Source organism: Phasianus colchicus, chromosome 6 (genome assembly GCF_987193195.1).
Source record: "Phasianus colchicus chromosome 6, bPhaCol1.hap1.1, whole genome shotgun sequence".
NCBI lineage: Eukaryota > Metazoa > Chordata > Aves > Galliformes > Phasianidae > Phasianus > Phasianus colchicus.
In genome coordinates this window covers 13,985,468-14,012,516 of record NC_143441.1, presented here as the reverse complement: position 1 = coordinate 14,012,516, position 27,049 = coordinate 13,985,468, and the positions used below count along the sequence as shown (strand labels likewise).

The following is a 27,049-nucleotide window of genomic DNA, read 5'->3' as shown; positions in this document are numbered from 1 at the left end:
GTTCAGTCTATTCCTTGTCTGTTTTTACCAGCCAGTCTGTATTGCTCACTGAGGGGTGGCATTCCTTTTTGGACTTTCCTTTTCTGGTTGACATACCAGTAGAAGACTTTCCTATCCTTCTTTGCACCCCTACCAAGTTCAGTTCCAATTGGGCCTTGGCCTTATTGACCCCATTCCTACACAGCCTAGCAGCTTTGTCTCAGGAAACCCACCCCTGCTTCCACTGCCCATGCATTTTCTTCTAATGCCAGCAATCAGTTCACTTGCATTGGTGAGCAACACATCCAATGTTGCATCCCCTCAGTAGGGCTGTCTATTACGTGGCTCAACAGTTTACCCTTGATGCATTTCAGTAGCATTCTGGATTGCCTACTGTTCACAGTACTACTTTTCCAGCAGACATCAGGGTGGCTAACATCTCCCAGAAGGATAAGAGATTCCTGTAGCTGGAAGAAGGTGTTTCCATCAACAGGCTCTGCTTGATCAGGCAGCCCGTAGTAGATATCAACCACAAGGTTGCCCCTTTACTGCCTGTGTCTTTCTAACCCATAGGCTTTTGATTTGCTTGTGGTCACTCCTCAGAGATAGCTTTTCCCACTCTATTTCTTTTTTGACGTACAGGGCAATGTCTCCTCCTCCTTTCTCACCTGCCCCTTCTGAACAGCTTGTAGCCATTGATAGCTACAGTCCAGTCATGGGAAACATCCTAATAAGTTTCAATGACAGCAACTATATCATGGCTTTCTAGTAGCATGGTGGCTTCCAAATCCAGGCTACATGCATTTGTGTAGAGGCACTTCAGCTGAGTAACCAGCCTTGTCAATTTCCTGGTAGATAACTCCTTTGAATTATTTCCCTTGAGTCTAGTCTTGTCTTCTTCTACTGCCTCAGTTATACCTGGCTCAATGTTGTAAGACTTCAGTTGTGCTGCAGTGTTGACAGCACATCTCAGGGCAGCAGGCTGAGAGCCTCCACTAGCACCCTGTCCCTCTAACCTAGTTATGTCATCCTATATCTCATCATAGGCAGGCTTGCTATTACTTCCCTCCCCCTTTAAACCTAGTTTAAAGCTCTGCCAATGAGCCCTGCTGGTCTGAGACTGTACAGAGCCTGTAATTCATTTGATGGCAGTGGAGCAATTTACTCTACATCTTTCCATGGCTGACAGTGGAATTTTATTATCACATCACGTTTGCAGAAAGTCAGAAGGGCTTGAATCTCAGTGAGGACTGGCATGCACAGAGAAGTGCTATTTGCTATGATTAAACCTTACAGAAAGTGAAGGGTGGGAATCTTCAGCAAAAATAGGCATACGTCTGTTAGAAGTAGGTGTCATTAAAAGAAAAAGGCAGAAAAACTGCAATATGCTGAAACAAAGTGCAGAGTTGGGTAGAGTTATATCTAATATATTAAGGTTATCTATTATACTGAAAACACGATTCACCTCTAAACCAAGAAGAAATTAATGGAATAGCCAATAAGGAAAGTCTGATGCAACAGAAATACATGACTGCAATTATCTTAAAACCTTTGCAGTTCTAGCTATCCACAGAAAACAAATCTTGCTCTCAAGCTGTGCACCCAATGTATCAATTCCAGAATTAACCCAGGTCTGTGTTCAAAAATACTGAAATACTATCTTAGGAATAGCAAAGCAAAATCTACTGTAACAAATCAGGATAAAGACTGCACAGCTGTTAGGTAGTTAAGAAACCTGGCATTGTGCCCAGTAAACCTCATGTCTCAGCTGCAAAGTGCCCATGTACATGCAAACTCAAGATAGCAATGCAGTTACTTCAAAGAATACCCTTCATCAGATAATGACTAAAAATTAATTTTCCTCTTAAAGCAACAGAAAAATGAGAAACAAAACAAATCCCAGTCACTCCTTGGAAGTGAAGTCAGCAGCATAGAAGCTGAATCCTAACATTTAAAGAAAATATTGATCCGAGAGAAGTCATTAATCACTCTACACTCAGTCAGATGACTTTGGCCAGTGACCTTCATAAGGCTGAATTCTCCTACTGATAATGGAATGAATTACAGACTCTGTACAGATGTAGATCAGTACAATGCTTCAGAACAAATACAAGGTGCAATCTAATCAGAAGATTTTACGAACATATAATCAGTAAAATAATTAGTGGCTTTGAAGAAATCAGAGAGAATAAGGCCAGAGCTCAACTGGGCTTTTCTGGTTTTGATTCTCTCTTTACTCCTTCCTAATCCACTCTGGGTTTAAGTCATGAATGTTTCAACTTCTCCTTTAAGTGACTTTGTTAAAGTGGCACTATTCCTCTAATTTTCAGTAAACATTAAGTTCTATTAAACTTGGTGTCTTACATTAAAAATAAAATGGCAACATGATATGGATGACTGGCTTTAAATACTAATGATTTGCATTACAGTAGCGCATAGGTAGCCCAGGAGTGGGTGAAGATTTCAGTACAGTTTATTCTGTGCACATTCTGAATAATCACAGTACTTCAAGTGAATTGTTTTTAATGGGCCGTTATGTTATTTCAATATTATCTCTTCCATTAGAAGACAAAACAACTAGTGTACAGGAGTTTATTCCAAGACATCACCATTTTAGAAACACCTTCCAGCAAGAATCTCATGATCTCACATGTGAAATCCAGTGCTGTAAGACCAAAAAAGTAAAATTGGGAAGAAACATAATAAACACTAATTAACCACCACAAAAGAAAGACATTTCTGCTCCTAACTGAACATACTATAAGCATTAAGAATTTCAGTAAATCTATGAACAAGAGTAAGCATGCTTTACCTCAAAAAAAAAAAAAACTGTCTCTGCCTTCATATATCTCTACTACTTTCTAACATTAGCAGCACCCTTGTATGAATTTCCCCACAAACAACACTGGTATCCTGTGTTTTCTCAGTCATGAGGAATTAAGTGGACAGAAGAATGGCAAATTTACTTCTTGCTAGACACAGCTCCAAACCTGGCACACAGTGTTCCTTTACATTAATACCAGAACTACAGTTATGAGTTAGAAGAAGGAGGAATACTGGTAAGCATTGTCCTATACCTAGATCATATATCATAAACGTTAAACACCACAGATTAATAGATGAATTCACTTTTTTAACCAACATCCATCCCTACTGTTAGAAGGAATAATTACTATTAAATATTTTAGCAAATTTAATCACAGTAATTATTGCTATTGCTACTAGTTTGTTCTTTGTGTTATATAGAAACAAAAGTGGAAAAAAAAAGTAACAGTTTGGTCTAAGTTACAAAGTGTCAGTACTGTCAGCATTTCAAACAGTCAACATAACAGACTATTCAGAAATGTTAGGAGGTACCTAGCCAAAGCCAGTGCTCTGTTCACTCTCTCCTCAAGGCCTGTGGTTCCCAACGCTTTCCACATGAGCCAGAATTTGAATGCATCTGGACGTCTGCTGCACTGAATGGACTTGTCACCAGTGTCATAGCTGACATCATAGAACTTGTCCTGCTGGAACAGGTACGCAGCCTTGGCAGAGTAACACTTCTTCAGAAGGCCCTATTGGAAACACAACAAAGGTTTAGATAAGAAAGTATTAAAACTTGTTATTCTCAAAGCCAAGTCCTCTTTCCCTGTCTGAACCAACTGTTCTGTAAAAAAAAAAAAAAAAAAGAAGTGCACGTGCAGGACACCATTCACTACTGGTTATGTTTTAGAACACTGGATTAGCCTGAACCCCCACTAAAGTCAGTGCTGACCACAAGAAAACATTGCAGGTTGAAGAGCAACTCTGCCTCAAATCTCAAGAAATAGCTGGTGTGGGTACCATGGAAACAGCTGCCCAAAGAAGAAGATAGAGAAAGAAATGCCTGTGTCCACTGCTATAGCCTATAGGTCAAAAGAACAGACTGAGGAGTTTCTTACACTTTCACAAAAGGCACATTATATTTCTTCTTTCCTAAAAGGCCAAAGAACTTTACACATGGCACAGTTAGTTGTGTGAAGAATGTTTTAGCCCCAAACCAAAAGGTTTAGCTTTTAGCAGTAGATGGCTTCTGTGTATCTAGCATTTGTTATCTGACTGATTCAGTGGAAATATCAGTGACAGATGAGTGTAACGCCAATTTCTGCTCCATTCACAGATCAGACAATTTGAAAATAGCAATTACTTTAGTGTACCTTAATTAAGGATTACCAATGAAATGATTCTTAGTCAGCAGTCTCCAGCCTCCAACTTCTAAGCAGCTGTCTAGGCAGAGATGACCAGCAGAAAAAAGACAAAAATGAGTAGTGTGGCATGTTCCGGCAAAGAACAAAGCCAAGAAAACAAAGAGGCTGTTATAGGTTTAAAGATGAGGGGGAGGAAAAGAGGCAAAGGAGTGGCCATTGACCGAATGTAGAAAAGTAGAGAGAAGAGCTAGCAGAAGGGAAGTTAGAAGATCAGAGGTGACAATGGCCCTATAAGAAGCCCAGGAGACAGGCGGGGTCATAGATTTGTCAGGGATATTACATGTGGGTGAATTAAAAAAAACCTCTAAAATACTACTAGAATAGAAATTCAGGTGAGGTTAAAAACATGGCTACAGCATCTGACTGAAATCAGATGTCTACGTAAGAGAACCAGAAGTCCTACATACAACAGAGAACAATAAACAAGGGTATAACATGGCAAAAGATGCTACACTATTTAACAAACATGATAATTCATTTTTTTAATTGAGCATCACCCCTCAGTTTGAACCAACTTCAGCCATTTCTCTGCGTTGGCTGCAAGCCTGAATTTCAAATGGTGGTAGCTGACATCACTTTTAAAGAAAGAGGTAGTTTTTAATTTATTTGCAATACACTGCTGGTAACTTTAGAAGTAGTAAAAAAAAAAAAAAATGAAAAGATTCAAGACAAGGAACTCCAAAAATACATGAAAATGAGAAATATTCGATTGGCATATACAGAATCATCTCCTCCTGACCCTGCTTTCTCAATTCCCTCTGTCAATACTTTAAAAAAAAACATAAACAAAAGAAACCCTGCACGCCTATTTGAATAGCACAAAGGAAGAAAAACATGAATTCTTCTCCACTGCTTCTGCAGGGATACAACTTTCTGTTACTGTCCTACTCTCCTGGTGTTTCCAAAACTGACAGGACGTGCTGATGTGATGGTCTTTGTCTATCTGTTTATCTTACTAGTAATAAAACACATTCAAGAAATCCTGCTGCTCTCTCCAGAGGCAAGTAGTTACATCCCTGGAATATCACTGAACCAGACAGGAGAAAAAACAAAAATTAATGTCTTGTGGAAGGAAAAGGGAATATGCCAGACCAATGCAAGAAGCAAGATGGAAGAGAAAGGGAAAAGCTGCAGGATAGGGTATGGGACTGAAGGAAGCAAAAAGAAAAAAGAATCCAATACACATTTTCTGTTCAGGAAAGCAGTTACTCTGTGATCACTGATGATGGAAAAGTAAAAAGCTCAAACATGCTGAGCACATTAAATGTTATCTCTGTTTTCCCAGGTAAATGAAGGAAAAGTATAGAAGAACTGAAAGAAAATGTATGCTTTCTAACTCAATGTTGTCATTCCCAAGATGACCTCTATGACTGTCCACACAGTAACTGAGTTGCTACACCAGCTCAGAAGAATCTCAAACATTTCATTAGAACTGATTCATTTGCAAGTTTGAGATTCTTCCTTTCTTCAGCATCTTCTATCTGTTTCTACCCTTTGATCAGAACTAATTATAGTTCTCTGTCTTAAACTGAGGCTGTTAAAAGTTTCAGAAAAAGGAAATGTACTTTCATAAAGGTCCTAGTCTGCAGCAAGTTGCTAAGAGTTTTTGGTTTTGATTAAGTCTATAGATAGCTGTTATAATTAATTGCAAATAAATAAATTGTTATTGATACCAAAACCAATACATCCAAGCTCCGGTTCCTTGCAGTACATAATTCAAAATATCCTTTTCCTCATTGAACACACTTATCTACTGCACATCTTCTGATCTCTTTTCATTTCCACTGCCAGTAATAAGTAAATTTGAATTTTATTAACACAACATGAATAGCTTTTTCTCCCAAGACAAATATCTTCCTATTTTCATTCATCTAAAGCAAGAAGGACAATCTTTTGAATGGCATACTTGAAAATTATCAAAAACAGTGCACTACAAAAAGCCATCCCTGTAATTCACTTCAAGAGGTGAGAACGAGCTCTCAGTGGTACCAACCTCAAATAGAAATAATGGGAAACAGTGCTTCCTGCAGCTGCTCCAGAAAAAAAAATTAAAAAACAGTGAATTAGATATCTTTGTGACACTGCTAATGGTACGGAAGAGATTACACTGTAGGTACATCTAGCAGAACCAATAAATTCTGTGCTGAACTGGGACTTCATTAGTTACATTCTTTTAGATTTTATTTTTAAGCAGTAAGTGAGAATTCTGTTCATTCCCCCAGAATGGATGACTAATTATCTAACCTAGATCTGAAGTCACAGAACTTTGCTATTTGTAATAAATATTAGTTCTCTATATACATGATAATAATCATGTTTATATAGATTACAGCAAGGATTCAAAGACCTGAAGGATTTTATTTGGAGTAACTGTGAGGTTTTAAGGGATTATGCACAACCTCAGGCTGATTCATAGCATCTTAAGAACATTCAAGAACAAAGTACACTCACTAAATTTTTCAGAGTATCAGTTCCTCTAGCTCTGTGTTTAAACAATCATTGCAATTCATACCAGAGCAATACAAGTCTGTTCTGAAAAAGTATATCTTGTCACAAAAGTGATGAAAGTTATTCAGGTTATGGCAGTGACGAAGTGATAGCAGTGCATTTCTTGAGCAATTTAAGCACTGAGAAATTGTCATTGATCTGACCCTTCTCAGAGGACTAACCAATCTCTCTTTCCCCTTGGTGAAAACACTTCTTTCTTCTAATCAAGTCAAACATGTATTTTATTTTTATTTTTTTTTAAATCTGTCTTGATTCATGATCCTTGAGGTCCCTTCCAACCCTGGCAATTCTGTGATTCTGTCTTCTTTGGAAACTACTCCAATTTTGCTTCATGAAGGCTGGAGGATTTCCTTACTCAACATTTCCCTGTAGATTGTTTTAAAAAGTCTGTGTAGGAATGTAAATACAGCATTTCATTCTAATAATCTAGCTGCAATGTCTTCAGATTATCAGCACTGCTAAAGTACATAGCTTCACTGATGCTACAGGGCAAAAAAGAAAAAACATGATAGTGATAATAATAATATACAACCAAATCAGTCACTATTGCGGTTGCTAGTAGAAAAACAGGATGTTACTACTCTATCAGATTATTCTTTTTCAAGATCATGAAGATCATCTGTTGAAACAAAGTAAAATACAAAGCCTGGTCTTTACATTCAAAAAGAAAAAGACCGGAAAGGCTTTATTTGTCCACTTAAAATCACCCAACTCCAATGCTAATATCTTCAGTTTCCAAATGGACCTTTAATCAAATGGGCAGTCAAGCCAAAACTTCCTTAATGAAGCCTTCAAAGGGAGCTAAGGCTTGATACAAAAGCACCACTTAATGTCAGTGCTTAACATTTTGCTGGTCTGACTACCTGAAGAATTCATTATTTCAGAAACTAACCTCTTGAGGCTACTTGAACATTTACTAACAGAGCAATTTGTGCTAAACTCTTCCAGCTCCCACCTCAGCATCCTACTCATAGAGCAAGGGGATTATGTTCATATTTATATGTTGACTTCATCTATGACAATAGACATAGAAGTAATTTAGGAACAGTAGAAAAGGATTCAAAATAAGAACTGGAAACACATATCCTTCCCTATTCGTACCAGTGTGCGAACACTGTGCACTTTTATTGGTTAAAAAAAAAAAGAGACTGGATCCAACTCCCTGCTCTGGATCTGGTATAGAGAGGATCAAAGTGAAGCAAGGCCCTTTTGGTAAAGTGCCTTAAATATGCATTTCATTTTTCTTAGTGACTGATAGGTACCCCAAATTAGCACACACTCATGTTTGAATACAAGGTTTTCACTGCTTCATATACAGAATGCTTAAATGCCACTTTTCAAGGAGTTAAACACAGAGTAAGACCCTTTCTTCCACTTTCCAGATCATGTTACATTGTACTATAGAATCTGATTATATGATCAGTAACACTTTTGGTATTTCACCTCTCAACTGCCTAGGATTGATCTCTACAAGTACTTCTTACACAACACTGCATAGCTGTGATTTAGAAGTTGAATAGAAGTGCTCTAACAGGTATTACACTCTGTGGAAGAATACAAAGGCTATCAAAGTCCTGGAGTTGGAACAGTGTTTGTAAAGAGACTCTAAATGCCAAGGTTAATAAAATATTTCATTCCTCTCCATTTCTTTCCTCTCTCTTCCAGTATGCAGCCTAAGTTGTGTAATTATTACCTGAAGCTACATCTATCTATGTATTGGGCCTAATTAGTTAAAAATACAGTGCTGAGTTCTTCCAAAGCCTACAACTTAGAGACTACATTAACCTTAGTCAATAACTCTATTATGCTGCTTTTTCAGTCTGGAATAAAGATAAAGTGATGGACACGTAGTCCTGGAACTTGTTATCCCCTTTAATTCCACAGACCCCAGCCTAAGGAAATGAGGAGACACACGTCTTGTTCTCCTATCATGTCTTGTCTACAACTTGGAAATAACTGCTCCAAGAGAGCACTGATTAGTATCTATGCCCTTTAGACCTCATCTGTTCTAACTACCAAGAGTTAGCAATCAGTTACATGGACAGATAACTCACAGCTGAATAGAAACTAGCAGCTGTTTTGACAGAGACTTTTAAAACTAATTTACAGACCATGACCACAAAACAATGATGCAAACCTCAGGGACTTTATCCTCATAATGTTCAGTCATTGACAAAGCCAAGCACAAGCTAAAAATGTATGTAAGCTTTTTCAGGGCTGAATTTGTAGTGGTACTTTAAATAACCACTTACTGTTTTCTTTATTGAGATAGAAGAATTCCATAAAGATGCATATGTTGCAGACTCAAGTCATTTTTGCAACACTTGACATCAGAGTTTTGTTTGCTTGCTAGATCTTTTAACTACTCATAGTTTTTGGAAAGCCTAAATTCCCTTAGTGCTGAAGAGAAAAACTAGTAGATTTAAGAAAAGAAGGCTCAGCATCTTTGACTGCATGTACTCTTACAACTATCCTTCTACTTTCTCACTCTGGTAAACCCACGTAAGATGCAAAGAGTAGTTCTGTATAGATGGCACTCTTTAAACAATGACAGTACTACTGCAGTCCCAATGGCTATGGCTATTCTAAAGACTTTGTCAAGCTTGGTTTAAACACTGCAGACCCAGCCAACAAAATACTCAATTCTGAATGCAAATCATACACAGAAGCTAACTAGGAAAGGCACCAGCTGCAAAGTTTGACCAGTGATGTGTATAGTGACTTGCATCTATTTGGCCCTACTTTCTTAATTTTTATTAATTTCTTAGTGAAATTGGAAATAGTATCAGTTAACATCATTCAGCCTTTGCACTGCAGTGTAGTAAAGTTGACAAACTATTGTTTTCTTTTTATCTCCACTTCTACATTACAGCAATGACATTCTACTACATTTAAAAAGGAGAAAAAAGACGGAGGGACTTACAGAGTTGTCTTTCACCAGAAGAGCACAGCACTGAATTCCTGCCAACAGCATTTTGTGGGGATTCCAGGCAACAGAATCTGCCCTATAAATATACGAAAGGAGAAAGGGGAGAAGGCACAGAAATTGCACCTATAATCATTGGTACTAGAGTCAAAAATGCCTAAATGCATTCTAAGCAGATAAATCAGATTTTCCTTCTCCCCCCCCCCCCCCCCCCCCCCCATAAATAATAATAGTACATATTTTGGAAAACACAGCTTTCGTGGAGGCCATTAGGCCACATTCGTCCATCTCAGTCCCTGATAAGAGTGACCATGACCTAAAACTGCCTTACCTTTGGATACCACGAAGAAGTCTGCGATGCTTTCTCGATATCAATGCTGAGCCTCCCCAAGAAGCCTGTTGGAAAAATTACAGAGCCAAGGCAATGTTATTTTTATGAAGTACTTAGTGCTCTCCAATAGCGCTTCATTTAGTTATTAGTTGCCATGTTTTATCACATTTTAAATTTAGTTTACTACATGGTCAATGTGCTAAACTTTGCCTTCAGCCTCACCAACTGAGAAGATAGATAACTGCTTGGAGTTATGCCTAAATTAGAGGAGCTGATGTTTTTTTTCTAGAACGTGAAGCACAAGCTACATTGCCCTTTCTGTACAATCAAGGGCTTCTGCATAACCATGTCCATTCCAGAATGAGAGACGTTTCCAACCCTCCGGCCTAAGCAATGAGAGAAGAAAGCCCCCATTTTGTACATCTTCATCCTCCTAGTATCTCATTTGTGAGAAATTCCTACAAATGAGAGAACAACCACCAAATGCCAACTGCAAAGCCTGGGTAAGATACTCCATGGAGTTTTTATATGAAAAGTGAAATCTGCAAGAGCAGCATTTCTGTGACCAGCAATCCAACTGCTGTTAAAATAGCGTAGCACTCACCACATCTATCTCAGGTCATTTAAGAACTAGGAGTGTAGTCTAAGCATCAGTGAAGCATTCTCTGTAGTGAGTAGCTCTCCACTGAAACTCTTTTATCCTCTTATCTAATCCAGATGCCTATCTTTGAGCAACACCTTCTGCAGATGTCTCTCTCCATGCACTCCAGAAGGAGCCTAAACAACAAGTGTATATTACACTTAACTTCTAGACACAAGTAAAGGAAGGTGACTCATTTATGAATTCAGAAAAGATCACATAACACCCACCAGCTGCAGTTTATCTCCAGTTCTCAAACAACATTTATCTAGGGGGCCACATACTGTATTTGAGAAATTATACTAAATTTGAAAAAAAATTATCAGCATTTATGAAGAAAGAATCTACATATAGTTTTCTGTGAAGTAAGCAACACTCCTCAGAGATGCACCAGTCCACAAAACATCCAGATTCAGCTTATTGTAAAAAAATAAAGTTCATATATTTTGGATTAATGAAGAAAAAAAATCACCACTGTGAAGATTCTTGATTTAAGTATGCTGAACTCATGCTTGCTTGGCTTTGGGTATTTCTGGGGTGCATGTGTTTTTTGTATCTTTGCTTGAGTTTTTCTTCACTGCCTGAAAAAACAGCTGTGAGAGCTAGTCTATGAAACATTAGCTTCACATGCTATGCATTAGGAGTAAGATCTGCTGTCTCTGGGAAGCAAGAACAGTAAGGGAAATGAATGGTTAATAACTTGCCCAATTGCATGCAGATCATTAGCTCTCATTAATGCGATACACAAACACAACATCATATTTTATGTTGTCATGCTCACAACGTTCTTGCTGAGAAAAGGGCTGCTGTTTTATCTATAACCAGAATGTAAGAGAGGAAATTGTTTGTCTCAAACTCCACATTATGCCTGTGGCAGAACCATGACTTAAAATTGCGTTACCCTAGCCAAGATGATCTTCCTATTTACTGACAAATTTTACTCATCTTGTTCAAAAAAAAAAAAAAAAAAGCCAGAAAAGCTATGAAATTATTCCCCAATTTTCACAATTCATAAGCAACACACTAACATACAATAATTCCTTTAAAAATTTGCAACCAAAGTATTTGAAAAAAATCGACACTTTCAAGCTATCATATAAAACAGAACTAGAAAAGCTCAAAAGAGCTCATCCCACTGTGTGCTACCTCCAGAGACAGGATCAGCCATCTCACTTCTGCAAAACATTTGTCATTTGTATAGATTAATAAGCAGTGAACACACCCAGCTTGTGATCAGTGGCAAAATGATAGATAAAGTGCAGAGAGACATTAACAACTGCTACCTAAGCAACACTGTCAGCACTTCTATCTGCCCTTATCTTAAAAACTGCTTCTGGAGAACTGGATAAGAAGTACGTACAATTAACAAATGTACAGGTAGAAGAGAGGTATAGTTAGGATGTCATTTTTACAGCTTTATAGTTAGAAAGATTATCATGGTGGAAAAAGACAAAATGCTCACCCATATCCTAGGCTCACAGCAAAAAACTCCAAAAGAAGGGATCTCCAGAAAGAGACCCTTCCCCGTGACAGTCAGTCCTTAAATGGGGTCTAGGAGAGGTGCAGCCAGGCTCCACCCCTTCCATCACACAGCTGAATCGCCTTCACCTGTGCTCCATGGCTGACCCAGTGCTTGCCTCAGGTGATCAATCAGTGGTTCAGGCCCTGACTCAACAGTTCCCATACAGGTACAATAGCACTGCAGGGCTGTGCATCTCCATCACCTTCCAATGTGTCCTGGAGCCACAGTACCAGGAGGTGAATTTGTGCTTCATGTTTATTTGCCCAGTTCACAGATGAAGTGCTTAGGGATACAAGGCCAGAAACAAGAAAGTACCTATGAAGACTGAGAATCACCAGCTTTATCTGTTTTTAAAGAGTTCTAGTGATGGAGCTTGCATGACTTTGCAACCTGATTTATGTTTAACTGCCAAAAACCTACAGAATGAAACGTCAGTCCTAAATACTGCTACCTCTGTTATCTTACTTATAGTAACCATGGGAAACACGTGGTCTTCTTTTCCTCCTTGCAGCAGCTCAGCCATGTCCAACCCGCAACCTGAAGGTTGCAAGAGGCCTGGCCCAGCCCGCCCTATGGCCATCACCTACCATGTGCCATCATGGTGGTGGCTCTGCCCCACTGAGCAGCCCAGCCCAGCCCCAAGCACGCACCTATTGCTCACAACAACCACACAGCAGTGTGCAATTGGTCCTGCCTGAAACCAGGACATAGGGAAGGTGCAGTGCAGTGCTGTTATGGCAAATAATTGTGTGCATAGGATTGGTTGAAGAATGACCAGTAGCTCATAACAAGCCCTTCTTGAAATGTAACTTCTGATTTGGACTCTGTGGATATAGCAGGTGAAGCACCAAGCAGAAAGGATTATTTTATGTATTTTTATTCAAAGAAGCTGTCAAGATGTTTATCCCTATCTGCAAAAGCTTAAAGCTGCTAATCTGTGATGCACTGCAAACATCATATCTTTTTCTGGAGATCTGCTATCTAGCCAACATTTCCAAGCTCTATGTGCAGCTGATTATTTGAGCTTAAACCTAGAGCAATAACGTTATTGAACTGTAACCTAGTTTTTCCACTTTCTTCTCCAAGCTGTCAAGATCTCAAATTTCTAATCCTGTCCTCCCACTGCCTCTTGTAGTTTTATGTTATCTTCATTTTTAGCTAGTGGATTCTTTTTCATCTAAGTTATTAATAAATATACTGGATAACATAACCTAGGATATATATTTCCTGAAGTTTACTCAAAATATCCTTCCACTTCAGCAGAGAACCACTGATGGCTGCTCTCTGAGTATGATTTTCCAGCCAGGCTTTCATTCACTACCACAGTTGCAGCTTCATAGCATTTCTCTGTCTTTCTTATGAGAATTTCCCACGAGTTATTGCTAACACACAGTAAAGTTAGCAGCTTCTTCTCCATGCATGAGGCTAGAGAAGAAAGGTAGATTAACCAACCTAGATGGGCACATTTTGTTTCTGGTAAATTCAACTGAGAATAATACAGAGTAGCTCAAAACACATGAAGATCAGCTGCATCCATGCAGTATGAGAAAATTATTCTTTCATATGTAAGAAATCACAGCAAACAATGGAAGTCACTGGGTGTTTGCAATGTGATTAAATCAACTACCTAAGCATGAGAGAATAGGTTAAAACAGCTTTTCTGCTCTGGTTAGCCATGGGAAAAACTGTAAAAGACCAGCAGGGAGGTAATGCCCCTGTGTTTAAAGCTATATATGTACACAATACACAACATACAAAAGTGCTCAAGCTTGAGTGCATATTGATGATGTCAAACAACTAATTAAGAATGATAGATTATTGCCATGACCATTGTATGAATGCTGAAATGCGCACAAAATATTGTCTCTGCACCGGCTGTTGATTGACTGCTGAAATAGTTTGGGCTTATTGGCATTATTTTCAAAAAACTTTTTCTTAACTTCCTTTTCAAGTCTGTTTCCATGAAAGAACTTATCTACTATTTTTGGCTTTACTAAAATTTATCTTCCTGAAGCCTGTTGATTTTATGTTGATTTTCTCCTTTTGCCCTTTCTAAGGATCATGAACTTTATCATTTCATACTTAATGAAAAGAGTCTCCCTAAGGCAAACATATCAATTTTTTTGTATCAGAAGATATTCTGAAATGAGATAAAACAGTGTAAATCTGGAAATAATGCCACTGACATTTCATGGCAAAAAACTGCATAGACAGTTCTTGAGATCATTTGTGGTAGATAATCCTGATTCTCATCAGTGATGAGAGTCCTAAATTAAAGCTTTCTTTGTTTTTAAATGATTGTTTTAATGGTACTGTATCTTTTTTTCCTCCAAGGTTATGGCAGTAACTCACTGACAAAGAAGCAGTACTTGCTATAAAAATGAGACCTCACAATTGTGTGTAAAGCATTCAACTGGAAGATAGATCTTCCAGAGGAATGCAGATCTTCAAAGATATCTAATATAATGTTCTTGACTATAAAGCTAGAAAGAGGTTGGCTTGCTCAAAAGTAAAGAAAAAAATAAAATCAAACCCTTCATTGTGTTTCTTACACGTTATTTCTGAATGGCAGATGCCTGATCCTTACTTTTTCTATATTATTCCAGTATTCCAAATACTGCTGTGAGTGAAGTAAAGGTCACATTAGAAATTACAGCCTGACCATTTTATCATAGCATGTTTGTATATATAGATATGCCTTACGTCACTTACATACAAAGCTTTCAGTCTCTTCCCTTTATTCCATTTCCATACAGATAGCTACAAACTTTAAACAGAAATAAAGAAACAAGGCACTCAGTTCTTGACAGTTCAAATGAGGGTGAATTAAAAGACGGACAAAATACTGACAGAACTCCCAAGGAAGGCTGAGAATTCACTGAAAGGTTAATAACATGAATCACATCCTAAGAGAAAAATGAGTCTTCAAAACCATAAACTACCCAGTTTATGGTTGTACATTTGTTATTCTATGGGTAATAAGTTAACATGTGACAGTCACTTTTGAAACAGAAAATTAACTAAGATATTCACTGACATTTTCCCTTTAGCTTAACAAGAGGTAAATTTGAAGGAAAATTTAGTTTTTTACAGAACACCAGCAACTGCCTATGTAATATAGTTCAGAATATTGCCCCAGTATATACACCTAGCTTTAGTTATTCAGCTATAGGCAGTAGATTAGGAAAATGCTCATGGTTCTCCCATGGCCACTGGAGATGCCTCCAGCAGTTTCACCTCCTAGGTGAGTATTCCAACAGAGACTTGGAATACACCCATCTCTTCACTGACTATGAACAGATACACAAGCGACTAGCACCTAACATGAATTCCTCACTTCTGCTGTAAAACCTGCTGGGTAATCCTCACCAGCATAAAACAAGGAGGTGGCTCTGCAGACACTTGAAATATTAGGACTAAATTCTGTATCTTTGCCTCCAAGTCAGTAAGGTAACTCTTTTGACTCACACATATGAAGACTTAATTCAAGTCTGAGACAGTTTTATATGAACTGCATATCATTGTTTATGTGATTTTTCTTTAACTGCTTAACACAAAACACTTGAAAAATTTAAAGCAGATCTAAAAATCTCTTCTTATGTTGCTCCAGATTCTCTCATCTTTCCATGGATTTTGGTATAGACATTCTGAGTTCATGGCATTTTCACTATAAAAAGAATCCAGTTTAAGAAAATATGAAGAGACCTACTTTTAGAAAAATACATTTGCAGCTAGCTCTTTCGGATAATGAATAGTCTCAATCATTATTCCAAAGAGGTTCATGAACTGATTTTATAATGCCAGTAATAAAAAGGGTCAGTGATTATTCCAAAGGGGTTCACAAATCGATTTTAAAATCTAGAACTAAAAATAAAAAGAAATGAGACAAGAAAAATTTCTGAACAGTTTAAGAAAACTTAAGGGGATGTACAGGAAACTGAAATCTGAAACTGTGAAACAGAATAATATCTGGTTGGTTGAAGCCGAAATACCTTTATTTCAGCCTGTATGAATGATACACCACATTTCTAATGTGTCCATTCCCCAAAGGAGTGTGGTTCTTTTAGTACATAATCATCCTTGAAGCATTTTGGGTGGTAGCAAGAAGGAAAAAGAAATTGATCTTAAAATCATCTGAAATTAGCATGACGATGACAAGAAAGTCTTGACTGCATGACACAACCAAATCATTTGCTGGCTTTCAGCATAGGGAACAGACACAAATACGGATATATATTTCTGTTTTCAATAGAAAAAAGAAGTTAATTAAGTCCAACTTACTACAACACAGAAACATCAACAGTCAAAGAAAAATATGAATTATGAAAGAAAAAGCAATGCTGAAGAAAAGCACACAGTGTACAAACTCACGTCAACATGAAGCCAGAGGTCATACTTCTCACAGATATCAGCAATTTTATCCAGAGGATCAAATGCTCCCAGTACTGTTGTGCCTGCGGTAGCACAGACAAGAAATGGTGCTGACCCCTGCAATAGGATTCAAAACAAAAAACTGTCATTCACACCATTCATTTCTCTCAGTATATATGGAGAGCTGAAGTATAACAAGGTCATGAAAAGTAGGACAAAGATGTGACAGTCTACATTTTAGTTTCCCAGCACTGAGAGCCTCATAAAGAAGGTCCTGCATATAAAAATGCTGACTCTTAGGAAAAAAAAAAAAGGCATTTCCATCACAGGGCAGACTGCTCTAGTTCAGACAGCTTCAGACTGTTTTGACAGATGCCAGTTTTATCAAGATGAAAGCACTCTGGATATTTAAAATCCCTTTTTATACACTGATTTTCATTTCTCGATCTTCCATATTTTACCATCCAATTTCCTACCATTGTGCCAAACACTTTTAGTACAGCCAGCATCTACCCATGCTGGGAAATGGCTCACCCCTTCAGGGACTCACTTGTGCTCTCCCTACAACGCCTATATTCTTTGCCAAGGGAAGGCAGCACTGGCATATACCACAACTTGACCATTGCTATCTGATCCTAATGCCCCGTGTACAGCCAAGTCCTATCCTCTTGCTACTTACTATCTAGAAAACAGGAAGGGATGTCGATGACAACTGAACCACAGTAGAGAGACCACTGGAAATCTGACAGTTTAAAGATCAGAAGGGATCTGTGGCAACTTATGAAATTGAGGGTATAAATCCTAGCAATGATTGTCCATTCTCATGAGCTGTAAATTCATGCTGAAGAAACTACTCCGCTCATTCCAGTACCTGGCTCACAACATGACAGTGCAGCTATAGAAGAAGCACAGAAGTTGTTACTAAATTGCATAATCTTGGATCCCTGAAGTTCATTTGCAGTGAGTTAAATCTCACAGATGATGTAAGTCTCTGAGCTGATGTAACTCAGAGTAGCTTCACTGCAATCAGACATCACATGGAAATCAAACTCTAAGTGCAAGTCTTTCACGTAGCTTCACTTTAACTGAAATCTGATCTTTGTTTTCCTCTTTTTTTAAGTGTTGCCACTTTTAAACATCTACAACACAGCCAGGCAGGCTTGATTCTCATTTACATTCTGATAGTTTTATAATTCATAGAATAATAGAATGGCTTGGGTTGGAAGGGACCTCAAAGATCATCTAGTTCTAAACCCCCTGCCAATCACAAGATTAGACTGCCCAGGAACCCATCCAACCTGGCCTTGAACACCTCCAGGGATGGGGCATTCACAACTTCTCAGAGCAGCTGTTCCAGTGCCTTACCAGCCTCTGAGTGTAGAATTTATTCCTAACATCTAATCTAAACCTTCCCCTCTTTTGTTTAAATCCATTCCCCCTTGCCCTATCACTATCTACCTGTATAAAATGTCAGTCACCCTCCTGCTTGTAAACTCCTTTCAAGTACCAGAAGATCACAACGAGGTCTCCCCAGAGCCTTCTCTTCTCTAAGCAATCTCAACTCCCTCAACCTTTCATCACAGAAGACATGCTCCAGGCCCCATAATTCTTTAGCAGTGTAGAGGACTCTTAGAATAGCACATAATTATGATGTATTTATACTTCAAAATTTCCTTACAATTTGCTAAAGCAATGAAAAGTAGCCTTGGAATAAATTAAAATTAATCCCACACACTCACAAAGAATTACCAGCCTATAATTCACTTCTTGGTCATTCATTCTTACTACAGCCTATAACAAAAGTCAATCAAACTTACAAAAGAACCTGAAGCTCAAATATGAAGCACTTTCAAGTGAGGCTAAGACTTATTTGCTGCACTTAACAGTTTTTCTAAGTTCCTCAACCACAGCTACATCACAATGACACAGCCTGCCCAGCTGCCAGCAGACAGCCTGACAGAATATGAGGAAAAGTTTAGGACCATTACAAATTCAAAAAACTATAGTTACCATTGCAATTTTCTATGAAGAAGAGAATCACACTTTTATTCTTGCCAATGAAGTTAAATAGATGTTCTTGACTAAATCCTCTGAAAACAGGACTAAGACTCTCCCTATTCACAGCCAGTGAACATTCTGTGCTCTTGTCACTAGTGAATACATCCTCTTGTTTAAGAGTCACTAGAATATTCACTGTAATTCACTGAAGTGTCCTTCTGTAAAAAGTTGTAAAATAGTACTTTATCAAGGACAGATACAGTTACAGAAGTTCAGGTGAAATGAAAATTTTCCAAAATGCCTGTAATTTCCATCAAAAGGCAAGCAAAATAATGTTTCTCAAAGGTAGCACGCCTATGAGCAGAGCATTTTAATACAGATCAATATTACTATAGAATATAGAACATTGTTTTCAAATTGCACAGAACTGAATTGAGGCTGACTTCTTTGTTTAACAACATAAATGCCAGATGATCTTTTTAAATAACCACCAAATCACACACACACACAAAAAAAAACAACAAGAAAACGTTTTTCCAGAGCACAGAGCTCATTCTCCTGGCTGTCTGCTTTCTCTTGCTCCACACTTCAGTTCTTTTTTCCCCCCAAGATTGCTCAAATGAGCAAAGTACAGACTGTCTTCCATGGATAATGAAAGGAAGAGTTTCTTAGCTAATTAAGGACACCATGGATCACTAGTTATTCTGTCTAGTGTCAAACCCAAAGGAGATATGGTTATTTGGCAGAAGAGGTATCTAAGGAAGGTTTTAATTAATGCAATTGTGGCCACACCAATGCATGATAGGATAGCAATGCTGTGCCATTTCTATCAGCCACAATAACTCCCAAAGTTGGATCTGATGGTAGGCAACCTCCACACGAAGGACAATATACTAGCTTGTTAGTATTCTCAGTTCATGGACTAAGGGCTGAGATCTGTATCCTTCTGCTCTGAAGCAGGAAATGAGGTGGCATAAGCAAACCAAAAGAAGATGCTCTGTGCCTTAGAAGCCATATTCAGTCCTCCAAACTCTCTAAAATAAATTACATTGACTGTAGTAAGCTCTATCTTACAGATTGTGGAGATGTATATTAATGTTGTCCAAACAAAACATCAATACATTTCCAAATGCTGCCCTTTCACTTTCTGCTTGGCAAAGTGTCTGTGGGAAAAGAGGCACAATGGAATCTCTGCACTTTTAGGACAGGACTAAGAAGGACACAAATTAGAATTTGCAGCATGTATGATAGTTTCAGAGACCAAGCCATATCTTACTACTCTTGTTCACTGCAGAGGCTAGCACAATAGCTGCTATCATAATGAAAAACCTTCAATTTTCATTTACCTTTTAAGATACTGCATCCATTTTATTTAATAAAACTTAAGGGCAAAAGAAATTCTACACTTAGACGAAACGTGCTAAATACTTCAGAGTGATGTTGTACTGAGGGTTCTCATTAATTGCGAAAGCCCTGTAGAATTTCACTCCCCAGAACAACCTAACCCCACAACACCTAAGAGCCTTGGCTTGCTCCACAAGTTTGGGGCAAATGGATTGCACCTGTAAGAAAAACACTGATACATTAACTGCTCTATTTTTAAGATTTCACTCACTCATAGTTTTCCTTCCTTTCACTCAGACAACAAGCACACAGTCTGCATACGCTCCTCCTCTCTCTTTCATGCTTTCTCTCTCCCTCTCACCTCTTTCCTGGCCCGTTGGACTTGTTTCTCCAGTTCCTCAGGTATCATCTTACCTCTAAGGGACACAGATTTAAAACTTTTTCAGTTACATTCAAATAAGTTGGTTAGTACAGCACTACTGCATTTCAAAAAGCTCAGAGAACACAGCAATGACTTTTGCTTGCTTACCTTTCATCTGTTTTGACGAAGTAAACATTCTCCGTACCAATACCCAGGAAAGAGGCTGCCTTCTTCATGGAGTAATGACACTGTAAATGAGAGAGGCATAAAAAAAAAAGAATTAAAAAAAAAGAGAGCACACAATTAAGAATTTCTCTGCATAGGAAACACTGGCATTGAAATAAGTTTAATACCAGCTAACAGTCATAATAACAGTATATCCTAACACATAAATCAAATTGACAAAGCTACTGAGTAGAAAGACATATTGTACTTAACAATTTATGACACACTGAGGAGCAGGGAAAACAAACAAAATAGATGTGCACCATGTTTAAAATGTTGGCTTAGAAATAAAAAGCTCTACTACGTATGAATAGTTTAAGCTGATTCTACATTAGAACAAAAATAAGAAAATATCATTAGGAAAGAAAGATTAACTGTTTCAAAATGTTTAAATAAAACTGAAACAAAAGTATAAATAAGTGTAAAAGGCAAATTCACAAGAAGAAAGATCTAAAGGCTATTGAACTCAGCAGCCCAGAGGCAGCTTATAGGTCTGAATATCCAAAAGCACCACCCCTTGGAAACTGGACTCTTAATCAGGGTGTATATAAAAATCTCTCTCTCTACCACTTCATAATTCTGTTTTTTCTATATGCTTTCTCTAAACAACAGCTGTTGGAGTCTGTCAGAGACAGGATACCTACATTAAACCAACTTATGATCTGACTCAGCAATTCTGTTCATAAGATCACAGTTTAAGTCCCAAGACCTACCAAAGTTTTTAGAGTTTGTACAATCAGGACTTCCAAGGCTTTCAAATCCTTGAAAATCTTGGTGGTTAGACCAAGGTTGTCTACATGAATTTGGATCTTGTGAGCCATTATTAAAGCAAGCAGACTTTAGATGGCTCTTAGTACATCATCAGACGTGTTTAAATCAGTATGGATTATGGAAAAAGTTCCAGTTTGAACCAGCATATATTTTATTATTTTATCAAAGAATTTTAACTACGTCTTGTCAAAAAGACGTCTATGAACAAATGCAAATGAACACCAATACATACAGTGTGCTTCTCACTTTGAACTGAATAAAGGGCATCTGCGTATGAAGCCTGTAAAGTGACTGTAAAAGATGCCCCTTCACCTGCTTGAAGGATGTCAGAAATGGGCTTTTATTCAATCAATGAATGATAAAATTACTCAGATGAGAAGGACATTTGAGCTCACAGGCCACTCTGTAGACTGTCCACTCTTTTCTTCTGTTAAATATTCAAGACTTTTAGCTTCCTGCATTTCCAACATTCAACTTAATAAATCAGGAGCAGTTTTATATGGGTATTGTTCTTCAGTGTAACAGCTTTTGGTATCACTCCAAAATAAAAGCATGCTCATATCACACAGCTTAACCCATTTTCAAGTGTAGCCTGGGAATTCAAGACACAATAACCTTCTTAATCTGAACTCATTCTAAGATCTCAAACTCTCAACAACCTGCAACACGATAAATGTCTACCCACTCAAATCAATGGAGCAAGTTTTGAGAGCATTCAGCATCTCATAGGACTACACAGTTCTCAGAATCAAGACTACCCAAGTCTGGGATTATTCTTTCTAAAAAAAATAAAATTGGATTTTTTTACACATTATTACTGAAGAGTTAAAACAACCCTTATTCCAGCAACCGTGACAATGTCTAGAATTGTTACTTTTCAGATAGGAGGTGAAACCAGGTGGATAATTAATTCCATTTTCTTCCAGAGAGTTCACACAAATGGAGTTACTGCAGAACATAATTATGAAAAATGTACAACATTTTAATGTGTGGGTATGAATATATTAAGGATATTAAAGCCTGTCACGCTTATTTTGATGAGATGGATCATCTCAAAGGGCTTTTTTTCATTTTGACAAAAAGCTTTTCTCCTCACCATCACACACTTTTTAAAGGCATACAAAAATACTACCTGATACTATCAGTTAGTTCTAAGAATGCTTACTTTTGTAACATGACACATTCACAAAGCCTTTAGGACACATTAATTTCAACTGCTACAAAAATTACAAGATACATAGGTAGATAATTGGTCCTACATGGCATCAATAATGGTAATAATGATCGTAGAGTGGCTATGTGTTGATCAGTGGAAATTTGGAAATGCTTTAAGCTATTTAGCAAATTGTTGAAAATAAAGGTAGTCTCTATCACTGATTTCTGTCCATTAGGGTCAAATGAAAGGTATGAACCGCTAGAAATAATAATACAGTCTCAGATTTGGAAAGCTGTAGAATTACAAAATCACTGCATTAGTAAAGAAGTATTCACTAAATAACTTACTATTAAAAATTGTATACAAGAATGAGAGAAAGATAAGAGACTTGAGCACTTGAGAGATTATACTAAAGAGCAGAAGGAGAGGGAAGAATAGAGAGAACACTAAAACATAACAGGCTGCCAGGTGTATTATTTCTCGCCTTTACAAGAACTTCTGTTCCTCCTTCTGTCCTACTGAAGACCTGATAAAGATAAGTTTACAGTAGGACAGAAAAGGGACTGTATATTGCAACACTGACTTGAAATGTGCTTTCTTTTTTTCATCAAAGTAACCTTTCAGTTATATTGCTAGAAAACATACAAGAACTTCATTTTTTTCACCATCATTACCATAAACCTAAATCACACCATATTCTTTTAAGAAAACAGAGAACATTTAGCAGCTCTGGTCACAACAACATCAAATAGTTCATTTGTTCATAGTGTCCTTTCAATAAGAAGAAAGGAATACTCAGATAAAACATATTATTGTATCTATATTACATATACAATATCAAGTAATTTTTAATACCAAGAGTTGAGATTACTTTTGCCTTGTCTTTTGTAGTGTTGATTGGACGTGTTAACTCTGTAATCACTAGGAGTGAGAAATGAATGCCATTAAGCACAAGATCAAACCAAAACAGAACATTTAAAATGTGATGCTGTACTGTTTTAACTATAGCTAGACAGTTTTCTTTTTCTAATAAGATTTGCAAAGATAAGTTACTTTCCCCATGTGCTCATTAAAAGAGAAGATAAATTTCTCTTGATTTTGAAGAGTTTCCTAGAAACATGATTGCATAAAGCAATTACATTATACTGTGAGTCAAAGTTGTGTTCTTCCATTTTATTACTTTCATGATCAAGTTGCACTGGGGAGGAATTTAGTTCCATTGCATCTAAACACTGCTCATATCAACACGTACATTTCAACAGTCTATACATACACTCTTCTACCCTCAGTTACCTCAAATTTAGCAAATTCCTACCTTTCAGATCAATGCAATACATTCTTGGGTCAGAATAAAGCTCAAATGGAGAAAAATCATAAGTAGATGGGTCATGGTCTACAACTATAGCTGTATTCAGATTCTACAGAAACATTAATCATGCCTCAGGAAAGTGAGATTTAATAAATTCTTACTACTGAAATGGTCTCAATAGGAATCACTCTGTAATTGTCCAGCAAGAGAGCTATAGAAAAGTACCATCTTCATGGAATATCACCGTAATTTAAAGTAGTTTAGTATTTTACTTGCAGGAACAAGGAGCACTTTTGTTGCTGAAGGCAACACAGCATGTGAGGACCTTCAGTAGGACACACATTAAATAGAGAACTTCATATTAACCACAAACATACAAAGAATACATAGTCCCCAGGTCACATAAAATTAAGCCACTGACAACTCCATGCATTCCCCTGCTTTCAGCCTGCCAACTGCCAGACAGAAACTGTAGGCTAAACACAGGTTCCAACTTCTCTATTATCATTTTTTTCAGTCATTTGCTTACACAACACAGAACAGGTCTATGCCTTCTGGGTACTCTTCAGAACAAAAACAACAGTAAAATTCTATACAAAAAAGCATCAAAATAAAAACAAATAATAAAAAATGAAGACTGACATGAGCACTTACGTACTTCTTTTCACTGTTGGGCATTTATTAAATACACTCTTAATAACAGGACATATCTGAATTAAACTAGCTCCAAAAGGTAGCAAAACTCGGACTCAGTACAGATGGATCAAAAATACACATCAATATGTACCATACTCCCTCAAAATGAAGAATAAATACTAGATGTCTTTGACAGTCACAATATCTAGTTGTTAAAAGTGGTAATCTCACAGCAAGCAGTCACTAACTACAACATGGTTTTGTGAATCAAGCAAAGTATTACAGATCAAGAACACTGCCTTAAAAGTAATTCAACTTTTTTTTCTTCTGCTTGATTCTGTGTTTCATGGTTTGGGTCTTCTTGCTTGGTGAAGCAAAGATACCAAAGTAAATGAAATTTGTTTTGCCTTTAGAGTGCACTTCTATTTAAATCTTGCACTGAAATAATACATTACTTCATGATGAAAACTTGATGTGCTTCATTTCCAAAGCATTAAAATGAAATGTTTCAACATCATTTTTTCCTCTTCAGCTATTTTAAAGATGAAATGTGATGAATTAAGCATGAATTGGCATTTTGTTTTCATACATACATCTTTCAGAAGGAAAAAAATAAATATATTTGGCCTGAAAAAAATACTACTTTATTTAAGACATTTGGATTAATTAAATGTCATGGACAACTTATACAATGCCTGTCTCTCTCAGATCTCTTCAAAATAAGTCTCCTTTGTCTATTTACCCAGGAAAATGTTAGGAGCATAAGCTTGTGAGCTAAAATTATGTCAAGAACGACATGCATCCTATTACAACAAGGTCCTCACCACCACAGGATATTTTATACAATAGAGTTTGTAATAACACTTCTACACAATGAGAAAATCAAAACTGGAGAAGTGAGAGAAAAGAGCCTCTAAAGAAAAAGAAATTAGCTTCAGAATAAATGTATGGACATATCTCCATTTTCCACAGCCAGTTTGAACAGATATGACTCAAAAACTTTAGAAATAACCACATTTTTTCAATTATTTAAAGAACTGTCTAAAGATCCAGCAGGATTTGCCCAAGTATTTTATGGTTTTATTCTCTACCACAGCAAATCTGAATTCAGGTATACGTAGGCAGCCTGGTCTAGCATTAAATGGGGAGGTTGGTGGCCCTGCATGTGACAGGGGGTTGGAGATTCATGATCCTTGAGGTCCCTTCCAACCCTGGCCATTCTGTGATTCAGTGATAGGTAATAGTGGGAGCTGCAGAGAGCCGTTTCACAGGTCCAGAGGCATTCAGCTCAATATAAACTTCAACATCTTGCAAGAAAAACTTTTGAAACCTACACATGGATTCTGCTAGACTTTAAACTGCAAATCTCCACAACACCCCACATGCTTTGCCTACAGGTTTACCCCACGCACAATCTTTTCTTCTATCAGCTGCTCCTAAGAACAAGAACATCCAAAGTTATTCGAACAACAAGAGAACTTCTGTAGGGAAATTTATCATCAGACTTGTCCAGATAGCTCTGATATTTCGCATCATTCACTGATGGCAAATACTTTGTACCATTACCTCGGTCAGACATGCAAATGTTATAATTTTGCAGTGAAAAATAAAGTTCATTGTTAGATGCTTTAAGAAGCTTTTTTTGTTTTTACCTCTTCCGAAGTGAACAGGACTAGTCTTGGCAAACCAGAGAGCCCTTTTTCTTTTATCTCTGGACAAAATTTGTATCTTGCTAAGTTCATGGCATACATATTAGAAACAGAGCCACCTGAAATAAAAGACATACAAGTATCGTATTAATCACAGCCATAGCACCTTTTCTGTCTCTGAGTGATTAGTCTATTACCAAAACAAACAAACAAAAAAACTACTAGCCTCTAGATGCATTTACTGTAACTTAATTCCTCCCTCTGAAACCTGCAGATATAAAATGAACTTTATCATGAATGGAAACAAAGCTGGTTTGAATGCTCTTTGGAGGTATTTCCCAAAGAAGTAAGAATTATGGTTAAACAGTCCTCCCTGAAGGAGAACATACTGCAACAACACCTTCTGAAATACACCAAAGCAGCACCAGTTGAACTGTGGCTGCATCTTATGAAGCCTAGGAGATCTCTTGGGCAGTCAGAGTATTGCAAGGAGAAAATAAAAATAAAAATCCATGGTGAGTGCGATCTGCAAGGTGTGATCTATTTACTTAAAAAATAATAAAAAGAAGAAGGAATGTCTTATCTAAAACTACCATTAAAAGGCATAATTCATTTATCTATTGACAGTATTTCAGTAAGTTAGAGTTAAACAACTCCACAGTAAATACAAGGGTTCTACTGAAAGTACACATCATATCTGAAATGAAGAAATCAACGTTACTGATACATTTTTTCACAAGTTTTCCAGAGAGTTTTAGTTTATGTATTTTTTATTTTTCCACGATTCATATGTAGGGTAGAATCCCTAGCCTTGTCTTGGTTTTGAAAGTGGAGTGCTAAATCCATTTCCTCATTTAACATCTTTTCCCACCCCGAACCTAGCCACAAAAGCTTCACATTCAATGTAGTAACTTGGAATTTGAATAATCTGTGGAATAATATGACGTTTCATTATTTCTGTACATGGGGCTGGAATGCTGCTTTACAGAACATGTGAAAAACATGACCTATCAAGAAGCTTAAGAAATCTTTCTATGATTGGCCTATTCATAAGATTTTAAAAAAGCTGTCAAAGTTCAGAGGAATTAAGCTCA

The 27,049-nt window shown here is 37.3% G+C and overlaps 1 protein-coding gene across 1 annotated transcript in view; it reads right to left on the bottom strand.

Annotated features, from left to right (window-relative positions):
• The window catches only part of GADL1 (GAD like acidic amino acid decarboxylase 1), a gene marked incomplete at its 5' end in the record, with an annotated part of 249,026 nt that overhangs the window by 40,391 nt on the left and 181,586 nt on the right, over positions 1 to 27,049 (bottom strand). Inside the window, 7 exons of the mRNA XM_090142129.1 lie at positions 3,337 to 3,536; positions 9,640 to 9,721; positions 9,974 to 10,038; positions 16,507 to 16,623; positions 20,210 to 20,264; positions 20,378 to 20,457; positions 25,959 to 26,074. Of these exons, the coding sequence (XP_089998255.1) occupies positions 3,337 to 3,536; positions 9,640 to 9,721; positions 9,974 to 10,038; positions 16,507 to 16,623; positions 20,210 to 20,264; positions 20,378 to 20,457; positions 25,959 to 26,074 (715 nt within the window). The remainder of the gene's footprint in view (positions 1 to 3,336; positions 3,537 to 9,639; positions 9,722 to 9,973; positions 10,039 to 16,506; positions 16,624 to 20,209; positions 20,265 to 20,377; positions 20,458 to 25,958; positions 26,075 to 27,049) is intronic.